Raw genomic sequence first — 24,679 nt, forward strand, 5'->3', positions numbered from 1 at the left:
TGTCTTTGGTGTTCGTTCCGGTGCAGGTAATGAAGGCACCTCGGTCAGTGGATCAGGGGTTGGCTGATTTTGCTGCTGAACCGATGTTAAAAATTTTGACAAAATAGAAGTAATCTGTGTCAGTGTATCAGTAGCTGAAACTGATGTGGAAGGTCCGACATCTGATGATGACACGTCTGCCCTGAGGATGTCCGATATCCTCACGTGGCAGAGGGAGTTTGGAATGTAAAGGTTACTGAAGCAAGGATCTTCTACAATGTTGAGATGCTGTAGAAAGTCCTGAAAAGACCTCAGATGAATGGGAAGAGGCCTCTGATAATTGTGTGGAGATAAGGAATCATCTGAGTCCACCACTAAGAGTGAGATGGGCTCCTATGCCTTTTATGATCTGTTGTATGCTTTTTGTATTGTTTTATAGGTTGCTGAGGTGTCGATACGCTGCTGCGTCGATCTTCCTCAGGTGCTTCGAGGTGTTGACGCTCTTCAGGTGCTTCGGTGCGCCGGTGTTCCTCCAATGTGTCGACGCTGCTCCGATGCGTCAGTACGTTGATCTTTTCCTGAGGCGTCGGGGTGCTGCTGAGGCAGCCTATTTGTTGCGCGTCGATGCTCTGGGAATGCTTCGACGTCGTGAAGTCTCGACACATCCGACGCAGGTTGCGTCCGTGGGGCGTCCCCAGTACCTTGCATAGAAGAATTTTTATTTTTCTGTTTGTGACCTGGAGGGTCAGCAGAGATGGCCCTCTGATGGGCATGGGTCTTAGGGGGTCAACTTCGGTCCCGGAACCGACCTGGCTGAAGCATCAAAGGGCGTATACAAGTCCGATGCCTCCTCTCTGAGCTGGGCAATCCACGCTGCTCTCTGCGCTCCGCCCTTGGGGTCATCCATCAACAATCTGTACAATTTGCTTGATCATGTTTTGGACCAAGGCAAATTTAACAAAACTGGTGTCTGTCTGTTACAGACATTATTTTGCCACAGTCACAGAATTTAAAACCTGGACCAGGCATGATGAAAGTATCCTGTGAAATTCTGAGAAGTTTGGAAGAAATAAAATTGAAGTTTTCTCCTCACAACAACTTTTCCTCACAAGAGCTGTAGAGCTCTGCGCGCGATCAGTCGCGCAGAAAAAAAACACAGACTGAGGAGCCTCGAGCAGGCACAGGCAGGAGGGAAAACCTCATCTAAAGACTTTGGGTGATCTTGGAGAGCTCCGCCACCTAGTGGCATGGAGGACGTACCTAGACAGCATGGCTAATTCAGCTGCTTATCTATGGGAAAACAAAAACAATGTGCCCTAGGAGGGAATGAGTTGGGTTCTATGCATCAGATATTCCGCAGGACAGACTGGCCGAACCTACTGTCACAACAAGAATCCCTGTTCAAATGGTAGTGCAATGTGAATGTGTAGAAGGAACTCCACATCACAGCTATGCAGATCTCCTCCATGGAAACCAATCATAGGTGAGCTACCGACACAGTCATGGCTCCAACAGTGTGAACCCATCAGATTCATGATTCCCTGATCATAACTGAAGGAGATGACTGCCTGGCCATAAATGAAGGAGATGCAATCTTGGATAGTATTTGTTTAGAAATGGCAATCACAGTGTTAGTGTCAAAAGAAAAAAGGTTGAGTGGGCTTCAGTCCACTCCAGACAGAAAGTCAAGGCTCTCTTGCAATACAAACTGTGCGAACATGTGGCCTGGGAAAGAATGTTGGATGGATGATTAACCAGTTAAGATGTAATTCCGATACCACCTTAGTCAGAAACTTAGGATGGGTATGCAGAATAACATTAAGACTTATTTATTTTTCTATGCCGATATTCTGGAACAGTCATGCTGGTTTACAAATAAAAGGTCAGCATAAAATATATAAAAATGACAGTATAAATACATAAAAGCATCCTAAAATTGAAAAATTAAATATAAAAGATAAAAATAACAAACTCCCTACTTGCTCTCCATACTAAAAGCATGGATTTTCCAATTAGACTGTGCAAAATGAAACAATTCCTGGTCAAACACCAAGGGCTTGTTTATATAATATAGTTTTCACCTTCTTTCTGAAGCTCAGAATTTCCCCCCTGCGCAGAATTGCCAAATTCTGTGCAGAAAATAGCAGAGGAGACCCCGGCATTCCGCGAATGGAGGACTTCCTGTGTGTTGCGGGACACGCTCCGTTCACAGCGAAGATGAAGGCCCCGGTGCACCGAAGATGGAAGGCCTCTGTGTGCTGCAAACGGAGTATGCTCCGCTCACGGCGAAGATGGAAGGCCCTGGTGAGAGAGAATGTGTGTGTGTGTGTGTGTGTGTATGAGAGAGAGGAGGGGGAAGGTGAGAGAGAGCAGGAGGGTGAGAGAGAGAGTATGGGAGGTAAGAGAGCGGGGGGGATGCTTGAGTGTGGGTTTCAGAGAGAGCACCTATATGAGGGGAGGGGTGTGGAGGGGGAGGGTGAGAGAGCAGGAGGGGTGAGAGAGTATAGGAGGTAAGAGAGCAGGGGGATGCTTGAGTGTGGGTCTCAGAGAGAGGGAGCCTATATGAGGAGATTGTGGAGGAGTGCGTGTATGTGTGTGTGAAAGATTGGGAGCTCGGGTGTATGAAAAAGGGATCGTGTGTATGTGAGGTTGCTAGCCTGTGTGACGGGATTGTGTATGTGTGAGACAGAGCCTGTGTAAACGGGTGCGTGAGAGAGACACATAGGTAGCCTGTGTGAGAGAGAAAGAGAGCTTGTGTGGGTGTATATGCAAGAGAGAGGGTCCTGTATGAGGGGATGTATGTGTGTGTGCGAGAGAGTGAGGGAGCCTGTATGAGGGTGTGTGTATGTGTATTAGAGAGAGGGAGCATGTGTGTGAGTGAGGAAGGGACAGGAGGAGCCTGAGTGAGGGGCAGTACTGAGAACGGGGTCAAACTCTGGGACTGGCAATAGAGTGAAAGGGGTTGAGCGTGGAGGGGAGAGATACTGGCAGGTGGAGGAGTTGGGACTGAGAGGGCAAAGTGGACAGGGGAGTAGGGAGAGCGAGTGGAAGGGACACTCTTACAGTGAATTTCTAGGGAAATTCTGCTCAAAATATTTAAAATTCTGCATCTTTAAGTAATAACTTTTTTCTGTATTAATTTAAAATGTAATTACTTAAAGTCTGTCATGTAAATTGTGTTATTTTGACCAATATAAAGTTTGCAGAATTTTAAGTTTTTGTACACAGAATTCCCCCAGTAGTAAACTCTGAAAGTCCAGCTCGAGCCTTAATTCGCTCAGAAGCGCGTTCCACAATGCAGGGCCAGCTAAAGATAGGACTCTCTCCCATACTTTGTTCAGGTGGGCCAGTTTGGGAGAGGGGACGGACAACTGACCGAAGATTCCGCTGTGGGATATGTAAGTGAAGAGAAGCGTTTAACCATTCATTTTTTTCATTGAAAATGGATTTATGTATTATGCACAGAACTTTAAATTGGATTCTGAAAGCGACTGGCAACCAATGAAGCTTCATTAGAGCAGGAGTGATATGATCGTATTTTCTAATTCCAGTCACAATTCTTGCGGCCACATTCTGAAGAAGTTGCAAAGGTCTGATGGTATTTTGAGGACGTCCAAGAAATAAAGCATTACAGTAATCAATTTTTGAAAAAAAATTAAAGACTGTAAAAGTTCTAAAATCCTGTAGATATAAAAACAGTTTTAATTTTTTTAAAATATGTAATTTGTAAAAACAATCTTTGACCGTGTTATAAACTGCTCTTTTCATAGTGAGCTCACTATCTAATATAACTCCCAAATTTCTAACCTCATTAACTAGCTTGTAATCACAATGGCTTGACATAACAGTAGTGGCAATCTCACTGTCCAGTTTGTTACAGATTAAAAGAATCTCTGCTTTATTATCGTTGAGAACCAGTTTCATGTGTGTCAAAAGCTTTTGAATTGAGAAGAGGTAAATAGTTAGCAATTTTAATGTATGTTCAATAGAGTCTTTGATGGGTATCAAAAACTGCACATCATCAGCATATACGTAGAACACGATAAAACTTTGTATAAAGTGGATAAGTTACTACAGCCTGGAGCTCACCGACCCTGTGTGCTGAAATGGCTGCCAGCAAAGGTCAGGAACTTCAGGTCACAGAGCACAGCAACTCAAAGGAAGCTTTCGTTAGCTGGGTCAAAACCACGCTAAAGTGCCAAAACACAGCAGGAGATCTAATGGATGGCTTCAAATGAAGGCCCTGCATAAATCAGCCAAAGGCTGTACAGAGATGAATCTACCTTCTACATGTTGGTAATAGGTACCAACTGTTCGGAGGTGGACCCTTACAGAGCTGGCCTTGACCCGATTCGGACAAACTTAGAAGGCCATCAAATACTAAATTGTGTGGAGCAGGAGAAAGAATCAAAGGCCTGCTCACACAAGACAAATCACCTTCATTTTATTACATAGGACTTCCTCATGGATTCCCTTCTTGACAATAAGAGAACAGAGAACATCCAGGAGGTTGAAGAGTTTCTCTCTGAACATCCAGGGTCTTGATGTTGAGATGGCACAACCACCCTTGATCTTGAGTGATGAGATCAGGGGAATTACTTAGGAGTGGGAACCACTCCTGACTCAGCCAAAAGAATCATGATCCCCCAATGCTCTCTCAGCTTCAACATCTTCACACGAGTGTTACTGGAGGATATGCAAACAACACGCCCTCACGCCAATCGAGGGCAAAGGCTCCCGAGGCCAGTTTGCCTTCCAACCCTTTCCTGGAAAAGAAGAGGGGAACTATATATTCTGATGAAACTATCCATTCTGACGAGTCACAACTGATGACGACTCAGAACCAACATCAGGAAATATTTCTGCACAGAGAGGGTGGTGAATGCCTGGAATGCCCTTCCAGAGGAGGTGGTGAAGACAAAAAACGGTGATAGATTTCAAAGGGGCATAGGATAAACACTGTAGATCCCTAAAGGCCAGAGGATGGAAATGAAGGAAAGAGTGCATGGGGGTAACTTGCTGGTGTGGCAGTTACTACCCTTAACCAATAAGCCTTCATACTGTTGATGCAACTCCATCATTGCTCTCTTCTTCAACGGCAGGGGGAAAAAGAGGAAAAGGGGAATTAGATTCAGACAGCAACCAGCAAGGACATTGAATTTTATGGTCTGGGAAAACAAATATGGGGATAATTTGCTGATGCAGTTGTTACTACCTTTAACCAATAAGCCTGATAATTTTGATGCAACTCCAACACTGCTCTCTGCTTCAACGGCGAGAGGTAATGGGGACCTGGACTCGACAGCAACGAACAAGGGCCCTGACTTTGATGGTCTGGGAAACTGATAAGTATGGGGGTGACATGTATGGCATGGCAGATACTACCATATGCTTGCTGGGCAGACGTTTGGTCCTTTTCTGCCATCATTTCTATGTTTCTATCATGGGTGTGCTTCACTTGTAGAATATCTGGTTTGCTACCCCCCTGATCCAGGAATTAATTCATGAGGTTCCAGGACATTCTCCTCGCCTACCAGATTCGTGATTCTGAAGGCCATCCTTCAGAGATGGCCCAGTCCCAAACCTAGAGTGTCTGATACATGAGTATTATTCCATGTGTATCTGCTGTTGATGTAAGACCTTGCAACTTGATGGTCTGGACCAGGATCACTTTGTTGGCCAAACAATCTCTGAAAGCCTTCAGAGCATAGTGAACTGCCCTTAGCTCCAGGAAGCTTATCTTATAGAGCTTTTCCGAAGCAGACCAAAGGCTTTGAGTGCAAAGCCCCTCCTACATGGGCTCCCCATTCCAAGTTGGGGGCATCCATGATCAGGACAATTTGTGCTGAAGGAATCTGGAAGGCTATGCATCTGATCAGACATGAATTGCCCCACCGCCAGGACAAAATGTCCTCGAGTGGCTGTGTGACGCAGATGCTGTCCCAAAGATCCAGAGCAGCTTGAAGCCATGTGATCTGAGCATCCATTGGGCTCTCCTCATATGAAGATGTATCAATGGAGTAACATGGCCTGTTGATGCCATAAGGGCCAAGAAATTCAACGTAATACATGCTGATGCCTGCTGACTCTTGTATCCTTTCCACTATAGATAACATGAAAGGTCTCTGTTGTGAAAGGAAAACCCTTGCCTGAGACATGTCTAGCAGTACTCAAACACCAAGTGAGATGAATGGCTCAAATAGGACCCGGGATAGTTGATGACAAACCCTAATAATTCCAACACCCAGATGATTTTTGTACATCGCTTTTGTGGCACCCACCTGAGATGTGCTCTTAACCAGCCATTATCCAGGTAGGGGAATACTTGCACCCTCAGTTTGCAAAGATATACTGCCACCACAGCAAAACATATGGTAACACACACATGAGACTGACATTCAGCTGAAAAGCATCACCCAATACCAAAGGTGATGGTTCCCTACTACAAATGCAAACTTTTTTCTGTGATGTGGAAATCTCTCTATGTCGATGTGGGGTAACTATGGCCTGTGGCCCAAACCTGGCCCAGGAGATTTATTCCAGCCCTTCTCCTCAATTTTCCCCATTAGATCCAGCCTGCTGGCACTTTCAAAGTCATCAACAAAGGCCTGCAATGCATCAACAATGGCCTGACATTGCAGGCTTTTTTTGATGACTTCAACCTGGATGTCAGTGGTCAAAGGTGACGTCCCCCTCAGAGGGAGCAGTGGAGCAAGATGAGGAGGAGCATTGCCCTGTTGCAGAAAGGCCAATGTGGCTGCCAGAGGACCAGATTCCACCAGCGAAGAAAGGAAGAGGCTGCCGTTAGACCCGATCCCACCAACGGCAAAGAATGGAAGAAGCCCATCTTCAGTTCACCTGGTGGTGCAGAAAATACACATCTGCATCGCCAAGCGAACTGTACCCATCTCACAGTCTATGCAGTCCTCGCAGTATTAAATGTTTGCGAAGGCAGCACTTTCTCTGTGCTAATCTCATGATACACAAGATCAGCATGGAGGAAGTGCTATGCCTGCAAATTTTCAACACTGCAAAGCCAGCAGAGAGGAGCAGCAGCAGAGCAGGCTTGGACAATGGACTGATTCCTACCTGGCATGCAGTGGCAGTGAAAGTGGCAGCGGAGTATCAAGAGGATCAGAGGCTGCCGTGTATGTACGAGTGGGTGCCTTGTCCAAGGCCTACTGATATTTCTGCCTAGCTACTCCTCAAAGATTGAAGATGTCAACACAGATAGAGAGCCAAGAGGGATGCCACATCTTCCTAGAAGACACACCTGGTCCCTTGAAGACTGATGAAATTCTTGAAATCGCAACCTATGCAGGAACACTTCAGGGGATTAACGGCCAGAGTTTCACTCCATGCTTGGCCTCCTTGGAAGTCCTCGATGCTGAAACCAAAAGGGTGGAATTCATCACCTTCTTTAAGTGGGAAAAAGCAGGTAACAGCCAGTCTCCCTGGTCCTTCCAGATGCTCAATGTCTCCTCGATGTTGATGCATAACCAGTGTCCAGTGCAGCACCCAGGTCCATTGATGTCAGTGACTCCGATGCAGATTCTCATGGACTGCTTTCATGTTGCCTGAAGTACTTTTTTTTTTCTTTTTTTTTTATTAGCTCCAGCCAGGACAGGCATCTCTTTGGGGTTATAGTCACACACCGGCAACATCCCTGAACAATATATGATGCCCCCAGGCACAGGACACGTCTATCACAGGGTCCATGATAGACATGACCTTGTCGCACAGGGGACATCATTTAAAGCTGCTGGCTCGCTAATCTATCATCACCTGAAAAAAATCAACCATGCATAATCCAAATATTTCTCGACAACGAGCTGGCGCAGTGCTTGGGCACAAGGACAAAAAGAATGTTATGTTATGAATGTAAGATATGTACTCTGCACAGATTGACTAGTTTAGATGGTGCAGATTATAAATGCATCAAATAAATAAATGAATATAAGAGGTAGAAAAAGATCACAAGCCCCACGACAAAAGTACCAAAATAGGCTGGGGAAAAAAATCCTGAAAAATAGGACAGTGAGGAAACGCAACCAGTAGGTTCCACAGAAAAGAAGAAACTGAAGAGGACTCAGGATGGATGCATGGCAGAATGGCATGCTTAGCATGCCCAGTGAGGCAGTTTCTAGGCAAAGTTCTAGTAACTGAGCTCAGCCTGGAAGTTTTATGTCAATCAGATGATGCCATTCACTTGTGAGGACTGCCATTCTGCTTCTCCTCAGAGAACAATCAATATATCAAAAAATATAACTGAGTTCAGTGGGAATTAAATACCAGTGACTACTTGCCCATGAACCAGTATCATACTTTCTCACCTCAAGCAAGTAACTGCTGCAAAACTCCCAGTCTATTTGCTAGCACACACAAATTCAGTTTCACACTCAAATATACACACACAGTAATAGTTCAAACCAGCAAATTCCTTTGCACATTGTAAGCACTCTTTCCCAGCAAGTCTTACTTACCTATCAGCAGATGCAGTTTGTCAGCACTCCCTCAGGAGAGTGGTTTACTCAGTTTTTGCCGTCTACATATATCTATATAGCTCTATCTATATTCCCCAACATTTGCAAGTTAAAAAGAAAAGATGCAAGTTCATAAGATATTCTAGGAATGATCCAAACCTGAACATTATAAAAGATTTTGTTTTAACAAAATGTGTTTCTTTTTATATTTTTTTGCCCAATTTCCTCCTGCTCCTCCCATTCCATCCAGATCTTTTGTTGCTACCCATACTAGTTTCGCAAGCAGCTGCTTGCTTCTTATCCTCCAGAGGCTACAGCATCAATTCCTGTTTAACTGTATAGCCTACTGCAATAGCAAGTGCCAATTACATTTTATTCAACCAGGCAGGCACTAGCACGTCCCTAGCGCCTCTTTTTTTGACAGGAGCGGCAGCTGTCAGCGAGTTTGACAGCTGATGCTCAATTTTGCCAGCGTCAGTTCTCAAACCCGCTAACAGACACGGGTTCGGAAGCCGGTATAATTGAGCGTCCGGTTTTCAACCCATGAGCCGTTTTTTAATTTTTAATTATTTTTAACTTTTGGGACCTCCGACTTAATATCGCCATGATATTAAGTCGGAGGGTATACAGAAAAGCAGTTTTTACTGCTTTTCTGAGCACTTTCCCAGTGCCAGCAGAAATTAACACCTACGTTTGGGTAGGCACTAATTTCTGAGTAAAATGTATTTGCATGTTGCGGGCGCTATTAGTTTCGGGGGGGGGGGGGAATGGATGCACATTCGACCCCTTACTAAATAAGGGGTAAAGCTAGCGCGTAGAAAACACGCATCCAAACGCGGGCTAACACTGTATAGGCCCGAAAGAAAATAAAAGAAAACATCAGGGCAAAAAGAAGAGTTGACCTGAAACAGACAAAGTAGATGTTTTAAAGCAGGGCCTCCCAAATCTGTCCTGAGGACCTCACAGCCAATCTGGTTTTCAGAATATCAACAATGAATATGCATGAGATAAATCTGCGTATCATGGAGGTTCAGTATGCAAATATATCCATGCACAATCAATAAGAATACCCTGAAATCTGACTAGCTGTTCATCGTGTATTTTAGTCTCCAGTTCCCCAAGCTCCTGCCAAATCACAGATGGCCCTGCGCTCCCAGTATGCATATTGGGAGTTTTCCCACTGGGTGGATTTGGTTGAAATTTGGCAGAAATGTTGGCACCTCAATAAGAGATTCTCCTACCAAATTTTAGCCAAATCTGGGCAAACAGCAACATCAATAAGCACTTTGCATTGAATATATTTTACTGTATTCTAACACTGAAAACATTTTTTTTACAGCTATAACTAAAAAATATATACTTATTAGTCCCAACAGACTATATGTATTAAGCCAGCCTGTTTACATTCTACCACTTTCCAATTTGATACTATAAATCTTCACCAAATTTTACAAAATTTTAATAAAGCATACACTAAATTAATCTTAAAGTCACTCATTCCAAACCAATACCTTCCATTCTCATTCCCTCAGGCTAATGCAGAGAGGTGCGTTCAGACTAACGCATAGTTTTACCCGAAGTCGCACATTTTTATGAGTGTAAACTTATTACCGATGCAGCAAGGCATTTTACTCTCACAAAATGTGCATAAAAAATATGAAGTCAGCTTAGAGTCCTCACATGGAAATTCCATGCTAACGAGAGTATTAAGTATTCCCTTCCAATGAAGAGAGGTGTGCTGGCAAAACATCTTTAAATCTGAAAACATTATGCTTAATCAGGAGATTCAGTAAAGTTTCCAGCATTAATGTGCTGGCATTTCAAAATGAGGGACAGACATTTAAAAAAAAAAAAAAAAAAATTTTCCTGGTTTCAATTTCTAGATTCTACTTACCCGGTTATATGGCAGCAGGTAAGCATGACCAGAGAGCCAGATAAACATGGACATATCAGGCTACCTGGCCACAATCACCTGCCAACACTTAGTCAGATAGACTTTACTTACTGCAACTTCAGGCAGATGCAATAACGGCTCATGTAAAATGGGCACTCATGATTGAGTGCCCACTCTCCTAACACACTTCCCGCCACCTCTCCTGGCCATGTGACGCATTATTTAAATGAGGGATCATGCCAAAAAGGACGCACTAGGGATAAATTGTGCTTCCCTAGCACGTCCAAGGCATCGTGTGCCCAGGAGACTTGGTGTCTGTTTCCCTAACCTGACTGCCAGCAAACTTTTTTTTAATTGCTTCCAGAAAAGCAGTATTTTGGGCTTTTTTGTGGGTTGTATTTTTTTTTTAGATGGCTTAGAACACAAATACTTACTGGGGGGGATTTTAAAAGCCTGGCGCGCACAAATCCCAGGAGATACACTCGTGGCCGAGCCACACCAAGCGCATTTTCAAAACAACTCAGCCTCGCGTGTATCTCCCAGTATACACAGGAGTGCGGGGTTTTTAAAAAGGGCCGGGCTGGGGGATGGGTTTAGGGCTCAGGGTAGAGAGGGGAAAAGAGAGGAAGGTTAGGGGGATAGGGTAGAAAGGGGGAAAGAGAGGAAGTTTAGGGGGATAGGGAACTGGCTACGCACGCCGATATAAAAATCGGCCGCTCATATGCGCACGGGTATCCCATTTTATAATACGTGCCAACTGACGCACACATGGACGCAGACACGGTCTTTTTAAAATGTACCCCTAAATCTGAGCTACAGGAGTCGCAATGATCGGTAGCCACTTTCTCAGGCCGATGCAATAATCTGTGTGTTAAGAAACTGTGTTTATTTTGGTGGACAGATTTTTTGTTTTTTAAACTCTTGCAAGCTGATACTTATAGTGCACTGAGCCTAGCACACAGGCTAATGAGCTCTTGGACGCGCTAGGTTAACACCAAAAGCAATAAAGGAATAAGTGTGTCCAAAACATGCGTCCAAACCAGTGCGTGGCTAATAGCGCTCAGCACATGTAAATGCATGCATATGAGGATATTAGCCTTACCCCTACCCAATGCAAAAAAATCACAGTGCACCGGATGAGCATGTTTTAACACGTGAAACAACCCCAGCCCCATTGGCAGACAGTGCTTTTTGCATGGGGGGGTAATAGCTAATAGCGTCATCCGCATGCGTTTACATGTGATGAGCGCTATTAGCTACGCGCTGGTTTGGATGTGCTAATCCCCTTAATGCATCAGATGTTAGTCTAGCGCATCCAAAACATGTGTCCAAGCACTCGTTATCCTGTGTGCTAAATTCAGAGCACAATATAGCATCAGCCCTCAAGAGTTTAAAAAAAAATGAACCTGTGTACCAAAATCAACAGTTTCTTAACACAGATTATTGCATCGGTCTGAGAAAGTGGCTACTGATCAGTGGGCCTCCCGTAGCTCAGATTTAAAGAGTAGGAAATATCAATACAAAGCTTCTTTATGCAGTTGGACAATAAAAAAAATAAAGAAAAACTCGCTTCCCTTAGCAATCAGCTTCATTAAATTTAAGCTGGGCTAGGGGAAAGATGACAGGTCGGAAACAGAACTGCAAGGTAGAGGAAAGCACCTCTTTACCTGGTTCCCGGTTGATCTCAATCTCAAAGTAGCACTGAGGCCGATCCTTCACTCCCATGGCAGCCACTGCTGAGGAATGAGCCTTTCAAAAGAAACACAGCAGCTGTAAGATGCCGGAGATGCTCTCGGCGGTGGTGTGTGTGTGTGTGCGTGCGTGCGCGAGGATATGCCTGCACTGCGCCCCGGGTCATCCAGAAACAGCCTCGAGCAGCCACCCTCTGCCACTCCCCTCCCAAGCCAGGGCCCGGTCTGGGGAGCTTCAAAATCCTTCCCATACCATCCCTCCTCGCCAGGGCCCGCCCCCACCCCAGGAGGGCCAGGCGCTAGCGGATATCTGCGGCCCCCCCGTCCGTCTCCCTTGCTCCGCAGCCAGCAGCGGCCAAGCTCTCCTCGTCGTCGTCCTCCCCTCTCGCTCCCCAGCGCATTCCGCTGCGATAAGCAGAAACGCTCCTAGGGCCGTCAAGCTGGGACCCTGTCTGCCTCCCCCCACCCCCAGACGACGTTATCGAAGAAGGCCAGTGGCAAGGTACCGATGGAAGGGAAAGGGCTGCAGTGGTACCCTGGGTGGAGACGATGAGAAAAGGTGGCAAAAATCCCTCGAAACGATGAGAAAAGGTGGCAAAATCCCTCGAGACGATTAAAAAAAAAAAAATAAAAACAACGGAGACGAGTTACCAGACCCTTACCGAGGCCTCTCGCGCTGGGCGAACCAGCAAACAGCCCCGTACGTTACAGCTCCGCGCACTCCCCCTGGCCTCCGCGAGACCACGCATACGCATGCGCAGCACTTTCCAGGGTCCAGCTAACGTGAGGACGCGGAAGCGCTCGCTGCTTTCCCTAGCCTAGTGCAAGGCTACTGCGGGTTGACGAACGTGCTCAAACTCTCGCGATATCTGTGGATTTCACGAGAGACTTGGTACGGAGCGAACGAGGGGATGCGCGCGTGTATGGTTACGATCGTGCTTGAGAAATATCGCATGGTTTCCTGTACAGAGAACTATAAAATTAAACTAGTTTAAGCAAAAGCAACTAAGGGGGTTGACCAGTTTGCAGTGATTGTAGTGTGTAAATGTCTCTCATGCACTTGTAGTTGGCAGGAGTACTCAGCCATACCTTTTAAATGAAAATATACTTTCGTTTTATGTTCAGTTGCATTGAGTACTGTGTACAATTCTGGTGGTCCCCATCTCAAAACGGATATGGTAGACGGATGATCAAAATGAAAAAGCGGATAGACCAACTTCCCTATGAGGAAAGGTTAAACAGGTTTGGAGTCTTCAGCCTGGAGAAGAGATGACTGAAAGGAGATAGAGTTCTGGAAAATCGTGGTGGGATGAAATAGGTAAATAAGGAATAGTTGTTTACCCTTTCCAGTACTTGGACTAGCACACCCCATTAAATTGAAGAAAATATTTTTTCTGAAATTTGTGGCCAGAAGATATGATGAAAGCAGTTAATGTAGCTAGGTTTAAACAAGTTCGTGAGGAAAAGTCCATGAACCATTATTAGGCATGTAGACTTGGGAAAGCCACTTCTTATTCCAGGTTATGAGCAAGGAGGATTGGAGCTATTTGTTGGGATTCCTCCAGGTATTTGTGACCGGGACTGACCACTGGTGGGAGACAGGATGCTGAGCTTGACGGATCTTTAGTCTGATCCAATATGGCACTGTTTTGTTGTGACTTTTTAGTTAGAAAATGTCTATAAATTTTACATTAAATTATTCTGTAGGGGACCTGAACAGATATAATCTGGATACACTAGAACAGAGACAGATGTGATGCATATACAACTTTTTTCATGTTGATTTGTCATTATAGGATTGCTTTAATTAATTTCTGACATATAATAAAGTAAATGGCATCAGATAAAGACCAAAATGATATGTACAAACTATTCAGCAAAGTATTTAGGGGTATAACTGCTGCTCCCAGCAGGTTATTACTGCTTAACACTTGTACAGCAGTACTTGACATATACAGCACTTTACAGAAAACATATAAAAGATAGTCCCTACTCAACAGAGCTTACAATCTAATCAAAATAAACATACAAAAGAGACTTGGGGAATTGAATTTATTAAGATAATGGTTAAATATTAATTTGGCTGTAAGCAGGATAATTAGGTTAAACCCCCGCACTTTCATTTTCAGGTTATAACTACAGCTTTGTGCTGGTTAAACCCATATCATAGTTTTTACCTCAGTGTTTCATTTTCTTTCTCTTGCACTTTATTTATTTATTTATTTATGTTTTTTTATATACCGGTCTTCTTACATAATATGCAAATCAAATTGGTTTACAGAGAACCACTTGGTTTACAGAGAAGCACTTGGGGTGCTTACCCCAAACCCTTTTCAATTCTTTGACCATTTTTGTCTCCATCACCTTCTTCAAGAAGGCATTCCAGTCATCCACCAGTTTTTCGGGGAACCTAGAAGATGTGGTAGACCTGATTGACAAACTTAAGAGTAGTAAATCACCTGGACCGGATGGTATACACCCCAAAGTTCTGAAGGAACTAAAAAATGAAATTTCAGACCTATTAGTAAAAATTTGTAACCTATCATTAAAATCATCCATTGTACCTGAAGACTGGAGGATAGCTAATGTAACCCCCATATTTAAAAAGGGCTCCAGGGGAGATCTGGGAAACTACAGACCGGTTAGCCTGACTTCAGTGCCAGGAAAAATAGTGGAAAGTATTCTAAACATCAAAATCACAGAACATATAGAAAGACATGGTTTAATGGAACAAAGTCAGCACAGCTTTACCCAAGGCAAGTCTTGCCTCACAAATCTGCTTCACTTTTTTGAAGGAGTTAATAAACATGTGGATAAAGGTGAACCTGTAGCTGTAGTGTACTTGGATTTTCAGAAGGCATTTGACATTTCATGAGAGGCTTTTGACATTTGACATTTCATGAGAGGCTTCTAAGAAAAATAGAAAGTCATGGGATAGGTGGCGATGTCCTTTCGTGGATTACAAACTGGCTAAAAGACAGGAAACAGAGTAGGATTAAATGGACAGTTTTCTCAGTGGAAGAGAGTGGGCAGTGGAGTGCCTCAGGGATCTGTATTGGGACCCTTACTTTTCAATATATTTATAAATAATCTGGAAAGAAATACGACAAGTGAGGTAATCAAATTTGCAGATGATACAAAATTGTTCAGAGTAGTTAAATCACAAGCAGACTGTGATAAATTGCAGGAAGACCTTGTGAGGCTAGAAAATTGGGCATCAAAATGGCAGATGAAATTTAATGTGGACAAGTGCAAGGTGATGCATATAGGGAAAATAGCCCATGCTATAGTTACACAATGTTAGGTTCCATATTAGGTGCTACTACCCAAGAAAGAGATCCAGGCGTCATAGTGGATAATACATTGAAATCGTCGGTTCAGTGTGCTGTGGCAGTCAAAAAAGCAAACAGAATGTTGGGAATTATTAGTAAGGGAATGGTGAATAAAACGGAAAATGTCATAATGCCTCTGTATCGCTCCATGGTGAGACTGCACCTTGAATACTGTGCACAATTCTGGTCACCGCATCTCAAAAAAGATATAATTGCGATGGAGAAGGTACAGAGAAGGGCGACCAAAATGATAAGGGGAATGGAACAGCTCCCCTATGAGGAAAGACTAAAGAGGTTAGGACTTTTCAGCTTGGAGAAGAGACGGCTGAGGCGGGATATGATAGAGGTGTTTAAAATCATGAGAGGTCTAGAACGGGTAGATGTGAATTGATTTTTAACTCTTTCGGATAATAGAAAGACTAGAGGGCTCTCCATGAAGTTAGCATGTGGCACATTTAAAACTAATCGGAGAAAGTTCTTTTTCACTCAACGCACAATTAAACTCTGGAATTTGTTGCCAGAAGATGGGGTTAGTGCATTTAGTATAGCTGTGTTTAAAAAAGGATTGGATAAGTTCTTGGAGGAGAAGTCCATTACCTGCTATTAAGTTGACTTAGATAATAACCACCGCTATTACTAGCAACGGTAACATGGAATAGACTTAGTTTTTGGGTACGTGCCAGGTTCTTATGGCCTGGATTGGCCACTGTTGGAAACAGGATGCTGGGCTTGATGGACCCTTGGTCTGACCCAGTATGGCATGTTCTTATGTTCTTATGACATTCCTGAGTCTACCTCCCTGCAGCTTCATTTCATGACTAATAGCACTACAGCTGCCTTTCCATTGGGGAAAGGTTTGTCTTTTGTGCGTTTTAAATACCTTTCTGGTATTTAAACATCTGTATCCTATCTCCCACCCCCCTCTGCTGATCTAGTCTAGGGCATACATATTTAGATCCTCAGGTCATGTCATTCGGTGTAGATCCCAAACTATTTTGGTTGCCTCTCTCCTTCTATCCTGTCTCTCTCTTTTCTGAGGTATGACCTCCAGAAATGAACACAGGGTCCTTCAGAACACAAACTGTAAAATCTTTCATTGTTTTGAATTTGCTTGCCTTTACAGTTTGTGTTGCTTATCTCATTTAAATTGCTCTATAAAACGGTGCTCATAGAATTTGCTCTTCCTGGTTTCATACATTCCCCCTGGGGAAGCAGATTTTTGCAACAATGGGCAGGTAAAAGAGAAAAGAAACCCCCAAACCTCAGTCTCAAAATGAAAGGCAAGAGCTCTTAACCTGCAACAACTTTAACAACATGAAAGCCACAATTCCAGAGATAATTAATACACAGATTACCCCTGTCGCTTAATGGCCAGGGCTTCTGCCTCTATTTTGCTTCTTCTCCAGCTCCTTGCTGCTGCTGCCTCCCACTTCACTCCCCTTGATCCATGTATGCAAGCAATATTTAACTGTATCCATTTATAAATGTTGAGAATATGGAATGTCATATTTTCCTTTTAATTCAGCAGTTGTCATATTGACCCCTCATTGCTCAGTGCCCAGTCATCCAAAAGCCTTTTATCTTTTCAAACATGCCAATTTACTGTTTCATTGTCCAGTTTTAAAAGGGGAATATCCCATACTGGAATTTGTAATGACTTACTCCATTTCTCTGTCACAGAAGCCTCCAAGCATTTAAAAGCTTTGAGAGTAGTCATCATAATTGGGTTCCCTGAAATCTAAATGTTTCAGGGAACCCATACCAGGCAAAAAGAAATATTTGTAAGGCAGAGCAAATTCTAGATTCCAAATGAAGTCATGATGGAGAAGCCTCATTGAACTCCTTACTTAAGCAATAATCAACCTTGCCGAAGAATAAAGGCATGATGATATGTTTGAAAGTCAGGAAAGTTAACACCTCCTCGATCTATTGTCAATTTAAGTTTCCTAAGGAACTCTGTTGTGTCACAGGAACCTCATGAGCACTTTATATAATTTTTAATAAAAGGGGAAAAAAATAACTGGAAGCATACTCAGGATATAGATCATCTGGGGAACAATATACATCTTTATTGCCTCCAATCTGACCCACCAATAGATATAAAGAATTAAAAATTGGGTCATCTCAATAATTTCCTTTTCATTCAACGAAACAGAGGTGTCTAGCTGGAACATAAAATGAACGCCAAGGTATTTAATACTATTAATTTGCTATTGAAAGGAAAAGGCATTAAATGAGTTTCTGTTACAAAAAATATTTAAAGGAGCTTGTTCAGATTTTGACCAATTTAGTTTATAGCCTGATAATTGGGGAAATTCCTGAACTACAGAGGGAGGATTCAGAACAAATGACTTTGGATCCATCAAGTATAATAGAATATCATCTGCATACACTGAAATTTTATCGCTAACAGCTTTAAAGAAAATACTTTTAATATGTTCAGATTGTCAAATTGCAATTGTCAAAAGTAACAGAGCTAAACTGAAGAGAAGAGGGGATGGGGACAGCCCTGTCTCCTACCCCAGTTCAGTGAGAGGAATTTGGAGATGATTATTAATAATCTGAATGAAGGTATCAGGTACAGTACTTTATTTATTTGTAAAAAGGGGTGACCAAAACCAAACCCTTATTAGACTTTCAAAAGATAATTCCATTCAATGCAGGCTAAAGCTTTTTCCATATCTAGCAAGACTGCAAATGTAGGGACTTCCATTGTTACTTGTGTAACCGTCTCTAAAAGTCAGTAAGGAGGTAGTTGTACTAAGCCTTTGTCTTAGCTGCATCTTGCTGGCAATAAAAGTCTATCTTTACGGATCAGTTGTCTGGACCTCCTTACTGACTTTTAGAGACGGTTACATTTGTAAGATACTAGAAAAGAAATGTAAATTATTTGATGAATACCTGTATCTCATGAAACCAGTCTGATCTGGGTCAATTAGTTTATGCAATATTTTAGTCAATCTCTCAGATAATATTTTTGCATAAATTTTGCGTACTGTATTAGCGATTTGGGCCTATAATTTTGTTGGCCTTTGCTAGATTTATGCTTCTGCAAAAGTACGTCCTAGAGTACAATTTTGTAAAAATTCTTGAAGTAAGATTTATAGTTTAGGGATTAAATGATCATTAATTCCATTGGAAAGTCATCTAAATCATACGTTTTATGTGTATTTAAAGACTGGATAGCTTGCACTAGTTCAGTGGCTGTCATGGGAGAATCCATATGATTCCTATTCTATTCTGTAAGAAAATGTCAGGGCAAAAAGAGCTCTGGTTAGCTTCATCCTAGTTGAGAAATGGAGCTTTGCCTGCACACCACAGTTCTGGTTCCCTTAATCAGAGGCTGAGTAACCGTGAAAGGCCGGCAATCTCAAGCAAGCACTTGCGAACCTGGAGGTCTTGACTTCTCTAGCTGGCCAAGCGTGGAACAAATAAATGATGATGATGATCCAGCCTGGGCCTTTAGGGTTCAAAAGGGATTACTGAGAATGCCACAGTCTTCTGGCAACTTGATGGTTAGAAGGCTGAGTTGAGCCATTGGACCTGGAGAGAACCGTGAATGTTTGTACCTATGTAACTGTGCATCTGTTCTTTTAAGTAGGAAATTATTGTGTCTGTGTCAGGTAGCTATAACTGGACTATCTGCTTATACTTTCAAAACAGGAGTGTACGTAAATGCTGCAGGGCGATCCTCAATCTGCTGCAGAAGGACTGGATAACATATTCAGAATTCCGTGACCTCTTCCTCATTGTATCATACTGTATTTCAGAGGAATATAAGGAAGAATAGAAAGTTAAGAATTGTTTCAGTATTGGATCATTCTGGACCCCACTGTATGAATGTCATTTGTAAGAATGGCCTTAATTTTTTCCCAATCCTTCCTACCCTGCTTTATTATTTTCTGAGTAATATCTTACTTTTTATGTATACGTAGAGGCATTCGTGCAATAACTAAACAATGTATTGTTTTAGTATTTTAACTTACGTAATTGCCATAATGAAGGACTGGAGTTATTCTTATATTACATTCTGTCTTATGTATTTGTTTTTCAAGTGCAAATAGCTCGTCATTTCTTCTCTTGTGTACTTTGGCAGAATAACTAATCTCTCCTCGCAGTATAGCTTGAAACACATCCCATTTGGTGCTAAAGGGAAAAGTCTCTGACTCGCTGAGAGAAAAATATTCTTCTCTTCTCTTGTGGACGTGTCCGATTCCCTCATCTTCTAATAAATTTACATAAAGAGGGCAATTTTCAAACTAGCTGCCCTGCTGAGAAGTCTGTGGGTACTTTGTACACGGCGTTGGCATACGTTTTCTAGGAGCAATTACAGACATACTTTGACTTTGAAACCTGCCCAAGGAAAAAAGTACTTGCAGAGATTTGCACCTGCTCTTTCTGTGGATACTTTTACTGTTCAAAACTACATGCCGAGTTTTGAAAATCCAAAACTCTCCACGTAGTTTTTCTTTCCCCCAACCTTACCTCACCCTGGGAATGCCTCCTCGGTGATGCCGGTAATAGAGCATGGGTCGTGGAACTGGGCTCCTGCTTTTACTCCACGTGCAAGCTGGGCAGGTTTTTTAGACCGCCAGTTTATGGAAATCCCTTTGAAATTTGGCAGTTAGTGCCACAAAGAATTACGGCCCTTTACTTTTTACCCAGTTGATTTTCCAAAGAAATACCTATTCGATCGGAAATCAAAGTATCCTTAACTTACACTCTAGAAATCAAGGGCATTTACGTGGCACAGAGATTGTCTATCCAATATTAAATCTACTGGCTGACTGAAGTTCCCTCTTAACACGAGTGGAGTTCCACCAATTGGTCTTACATGTCTAGTTATTTCCTGAAAGAATTCTGGAGAATCAGTATTACGAGGTAATTTTAAAACTGCCCCTAGTGATGCAAAGTCTACAGCTAACCTTTATTCACACACTAATTTTCAAAGTGAAAGTGTGAATGTACGATAACTTTCCGTTTGAATATTATCCCGTTCAGATTTACACTTGCTTATTTGTGAAGGTAGTTTTTCTAAGGAAAAAATATGCACATACATTTGAAAATTCAAAAGTATGCACCCATGTGCAAATCCCATCCCCAGCAATGTGTTCCCCCCACTGCGGGTAAAAGTACACGCACAGAGGTCCTACGCACATGCTTTTACAAAAGCATAGGGCAGGCAATTTTCTAAAATCCCATTTCCACACGTAAAACGCTGTTATACTCTTGGAAACGGCTTTGAAAACCACCCTGTAGGCTCATAGATGTTCAAAACCACCAGTTGTTTACCGCCAATTTCCAATATTACTTTTACTCACTTTTTTTCAGTGTCCGAGGTTTATGAACCCACTTGTTCAATAAACTTACTACGCCATTATTTTTACCCAAAGATTGTGAACAATCACATTCTTTAATCCAATTGTTTTGAATGATAAATGGGTTTTCTGTAGCAAGACAGTCCCTGCTTTGATTTTCTGCACTCAATCAAGTACCGTTTTCCTTTTGATTGGATGATTTAATCCTTTTTAACAGTGAGTGAAAAGCTTTTTCAAAATATTACCAGCCATTACATCATAATTTTGCATTAGCCAAAATAGAGTTGACCATATCCCAATTGTATTTATTTATATATATATATATATATTGGTACCAGTTCTCACATTTACTTTTTTTTATATTCCACATTTCAGCAATTCAAAGCAGATTACACTGTAGGTATTTCCCATCTCCAAAGGGCTGACAATCTAAGGCCTAGATTTATTAAGCCATGGCATTTAACATGAACAAATGCTGTTTATTGTGCAATATCACGATATCACATGATATTCTAGCCTGAAACCCACCCCTATTACAATGAGCTGTTTTGCATGAGATTTGCAAAGAAGCTCTTGAATAGTCAAACCTATGCAAACAAAATAACATGGCTGACTTAGAAAAAAGTTAGCAGTATTATTTTAACAAATTTTGAGGAGGTGTAATTAAAAAAATTGCAGGGGATATCAAGATGCTAACACGCATCCAAGTGGCCCTGCGATGTTTCTTAAAGGGCCAAGCAGCTCAAAACTAAATCTCCCTGAAAGTGAAACCCTCCCTGAGGGTCTTTTGAGACCCCTGCCCACCCCCATGCCGCCTATTGAGGCAGCACTGAGACCAAAAGTTAAAAAAAAAAAAAATTAAATCGTGCAATGATGCCCCGCTCCCTTCCCTAACCCTCCTCTTTGTCGACCCCCCTCCCCCCCCCCCCCCCCAAACCAAAGTCTCTAGAGGCAAAGGCAAGTCGGTGCCATTTTGGAATACGGCATCGAATGGCCCAGAGCTAGGGGGGCGCTCCAGGTCGCCCCTATATCGCCGATTCTTCTTTTAAGTAGGGGGTGTCTGGGGTTCACCGTAGACTAGGGGTGAGCAAACTGAGGGGTGGGCCCCCGGGGAGGGGGGGCACACTGGCTTCCCAATCAGTGAAGAAAAAATGGCTACGTTGCCATGGAGGCACTGCAGGACTTCATTGTAAGCATGCATGGCTTAGTCCTATGTCTCTTTCAGTGGGGCTGGCGAGAGGAAATGTTTCTGCTGTGATGGGCTTGGGCGAGAGAATTGGAAATGGGAGCAGCCACTGCGGTGCTCCACAACCCAGGAAGAGCGGTCATCCTCAGGACTCAACTTGGAAGGAGTTCCTGCTGCCACCAGGTCCCTATCCAGGAAGAGAGGTCACGGCTGTTACCCACCCCCCCGGGGGGGGAAGAACTGGTGAAGTATGGGAGGGGAATGGGCAAGGAGGCCCACAGAGAGAATGAGGAGATGGGGGAAGGAAAACAAAGGCAAAAAGGGAACAAGTTAATGAACCAAATCAAATATGAGAAAATATAAGATTGTTCAACTGTATTTTGTTTGTAATCCACCTAGCATGTTCTGTACGATATAGGCAGATGATAAATATTTTAATAAATAAAAGTAAATAAGATGAGAAAACTAATAAAAATAGGAAAAATTAGTGAAAACAGTAAAGAAAAGCAAAAAAAAAAAAAAAAAGTTTCACAGGGTGAGATGGAGTTTTTCTCTGGTCCTATAAACGTTTGGCGCCCACCTAAGATTTTGAAACATTTTCCAGCCATTGCCATTGTGTTGTGTTGCCTGGATGTTATGTGGAGTGTATAAAGCTGTGTTTGTCTGGTATGCTTTGTTCTACATGTGGCCTGTGTCTGTATGTGTGATGTGGTCTGTCTGCTTGTGTCTCTGTGCCTGGATGTGGCATGTCTGCTTGTGTTTGTCTGGGTATGGTCTATCAGTGTTTCTCTACCTAGTTGTGGTATATCTGTGTCTACACCTGTCTGGGTGTTGGGTTTCTGTCTGTGGGTTATGTTATGGTTATGAGGTGTTGGAGTGGATTCTTGGGTACTGCGGTGATGGCCACTCACAGGGCGAGGAGCCCCTTGAGGAACCGCAGTACTAGGCTAGACTGTATACACGCAGACACAGAGAAGTTGTATTTATTGTACAGCTCGATGGTACTGCCCAGGGAGCGGGCAACAGTGAAGGTAACCCAGCAGAAGTAGTCCAAGGGTCCTCAGCAGAGGAGACCAGACTCACACTCGAGTAGGTGATAGGCAGCGAGGCGTAGCAGGGACAGGTCCCGGATGTAGACACAAAGCGCTGAAGGTGAGACAGACTGATAGGGTTAGTACTCACTGAAGCAGAAAGCTGTATTGTTGAAGGTCCTGGCAGGCAGAAGTTGTTCAGTGGCAGGCACCAGATTAGGGAGAGTAAGCCCTCGAGGAGCGAGTACCCGGTATCCCAAGATAGGTACCTGAAATAGAGCAGAAGGGCCCCCGAGGAGCGGGTATCCAGGTTAGTGAAAAAATACCCCGAAGGGCAGAGAGAGCTTCCTGCGGAAGCTGGGAAGCAGCAGAGCAGCTTAGACCGGAGGCAATCCAATCCTTGCTAACTCAGTTTGTTAGCAAACGAAGGGCAGGCTAAATACCAGGATGTGATGTCATTCGGAGGGGACGCCCCGAGGTTCCCGCCATGACATGGATAAAGATGTGGGTGGCGCGCGCACACCCTAGGAAGCCCTCGGGAAAATCATGGCGAACGCCGTTGCCGATCTGGGAACACCGGAGAGAGCGGCATGAAGACACGGCAGCAGCCATCTTCCCAAAGCTTGAGGAGAGAGAAGGAAGAAAGGTGAGGCACAGACATCGAAGCCGTCAGAGATCGGACGCAACAGGTTATCTGTGTCTAGAAGTCAGTTTTTTTTGTCTGTCTGTGTCTGCGTTGGGCCTCTGTGTCTGGGTGTTTGTTTCGCTCTCTGCTGCTCTTGTGTGTGGGGTGTCTAGGTCTGTCTGGGTATGAAAAATCTGTTTCTCCCTATGTCTAGTTGTGGAATGTCTATATATCTCTATGGGATCCAATAATATTGATCCAAAAATTATTTAATACATCAGTTAGTCAATAAACATCATTTTCCAGAACACATTTATCAATATATTTCAAAATATGTATTAATAAAATTACATATACATTGATTTCACAGCTGTTTCCATAATTACATCATTAATACATAAGCACATGTGCAACCTCATAAACATTATCACCCCACCATAGCACCAATAAACTAGCAGCATTACCACCCCACCATAGCAGCACTAACTTAAAACCCCTCCAAACACTCACACATTCATATCACATACACTCCCCACCCACTAAAACACCACAGTTATAAAACCACCCGACCTGTTGGAATTAAAGATATTTTTTATCTCAACATGCTCCACCACATATCACTTTAATATGGGAGCACTCCAACACATCCCTCACGCCTCTGAAACCAAAAAACTTTTTTGTTGAAGCTATCTTCATAGGGGCATGCTCCACCACATATTCATTCCATATGGGGGCAATCCACCACGTCCCAACAAGGATCCCTGTTTTGCCGCAGCTTCTTCAGGGGATGTTTTACTCCTGGTCCAACCGACGATTAACAAAACTCTCCAGTTATCCAATCATTGAAGCATCACACCTACTAGAAACCAGCGGTTACTGTGTCCTTTCAAAAAGTTAACCAAAAACCAATAATCTTAGAAAAGCAAATATTCAAAACAGCATCTTCCCCCCCATTATCACCCACAGCTTCAACAAAAAAAAACTCACTTCCTCCACAATTCAAATAGGAGAAGCGGCTGTACATAAAAAAAATATGGACTCACCACCTGAAAGAAAAAGAAAAATGCTCCAAAAAAATGTTTAGTGCAAGTCACCTGACCGCAGCTATATATCAATCTCAGAACCAACCTTTCACAAAAG

General features: G+C 43.1%; 1 protein-coding gene and 1 long non-coding RNA gene across 6 annotated transcripts in view; one reads left to right on the forward strand and one right to left on the reverse strand.

Moving 5' to 3' along the window:
- The window catches only part of NKTR (natural killer cell triggering receptor), a 369,410-nt gene extending 356,567 nt beyond the window's left edge, over window positions 1-12,843 (reverse strand). For all 3 annotated transcript variants that reach the window (XM_029588338.1, XM_029588337.1, XM_029588336.1), the window contains exons 1-2: window positions 12,710-12,843; window positions 12,024-12,105 (exon numbers count right to left, since the gene is read on the reverse strand). In XM_029588338.1, coding sequence (XP_029444198.1) covers window positions 12,024-12,105; window positions 12,710-12,802 — 175 coding nt within the window. In that variant the 5' untranslated portion in view covers window positions 12,803-12,843. The remainder of the gene's footprint in view (window positions 1-12,023; window positions 12,106-12,709) is intronic.
- On the forward strand, window positions 12,356-19,402 carry LOC115084044. 3 transcript variants are annotated; one of them, XR_003854454.1, is made up of 3 exons: window positions 12,356-12,549; window positions 13,173-13,365; window positions 19,064-19,402. It is a non-coding gene; the product is annotated as an uncharacterized LOC115084044 (long non-coding RNA). The 3 variants fall into 3 exon arrangements; XR_003854455.1 differs by lacking the exon at window positions 12,356-12,549 and having other exon boundaries at window positions 12,915-13,365; window positions 19,043-19,402; XR_003854453.1 differs by lacking the exon at window positions 12,356-12,549 and having other exon boundaries at window positions 12,915-13,365.
- Window positions 19,403-24,679: the final 5,277 nt, after the last annotated feature.

The sequence above is a fragment of the Rhinatrema bivittatum genome, chromosome 2 (assembly GCF_901001135.1).
Source record: "Rhinatrema bivittatum chromosome 2, aRhiBiv1.1, whole genome shotgun sequence".
Classification (NCBI taxonomy): domain Eukaryota; kingdom Metazoa; phylum Chordata; class Amphibia; order Gymnophiona; family Rhinatrematidae; genus Rhinatrema; species Rhinatrema bivittatum.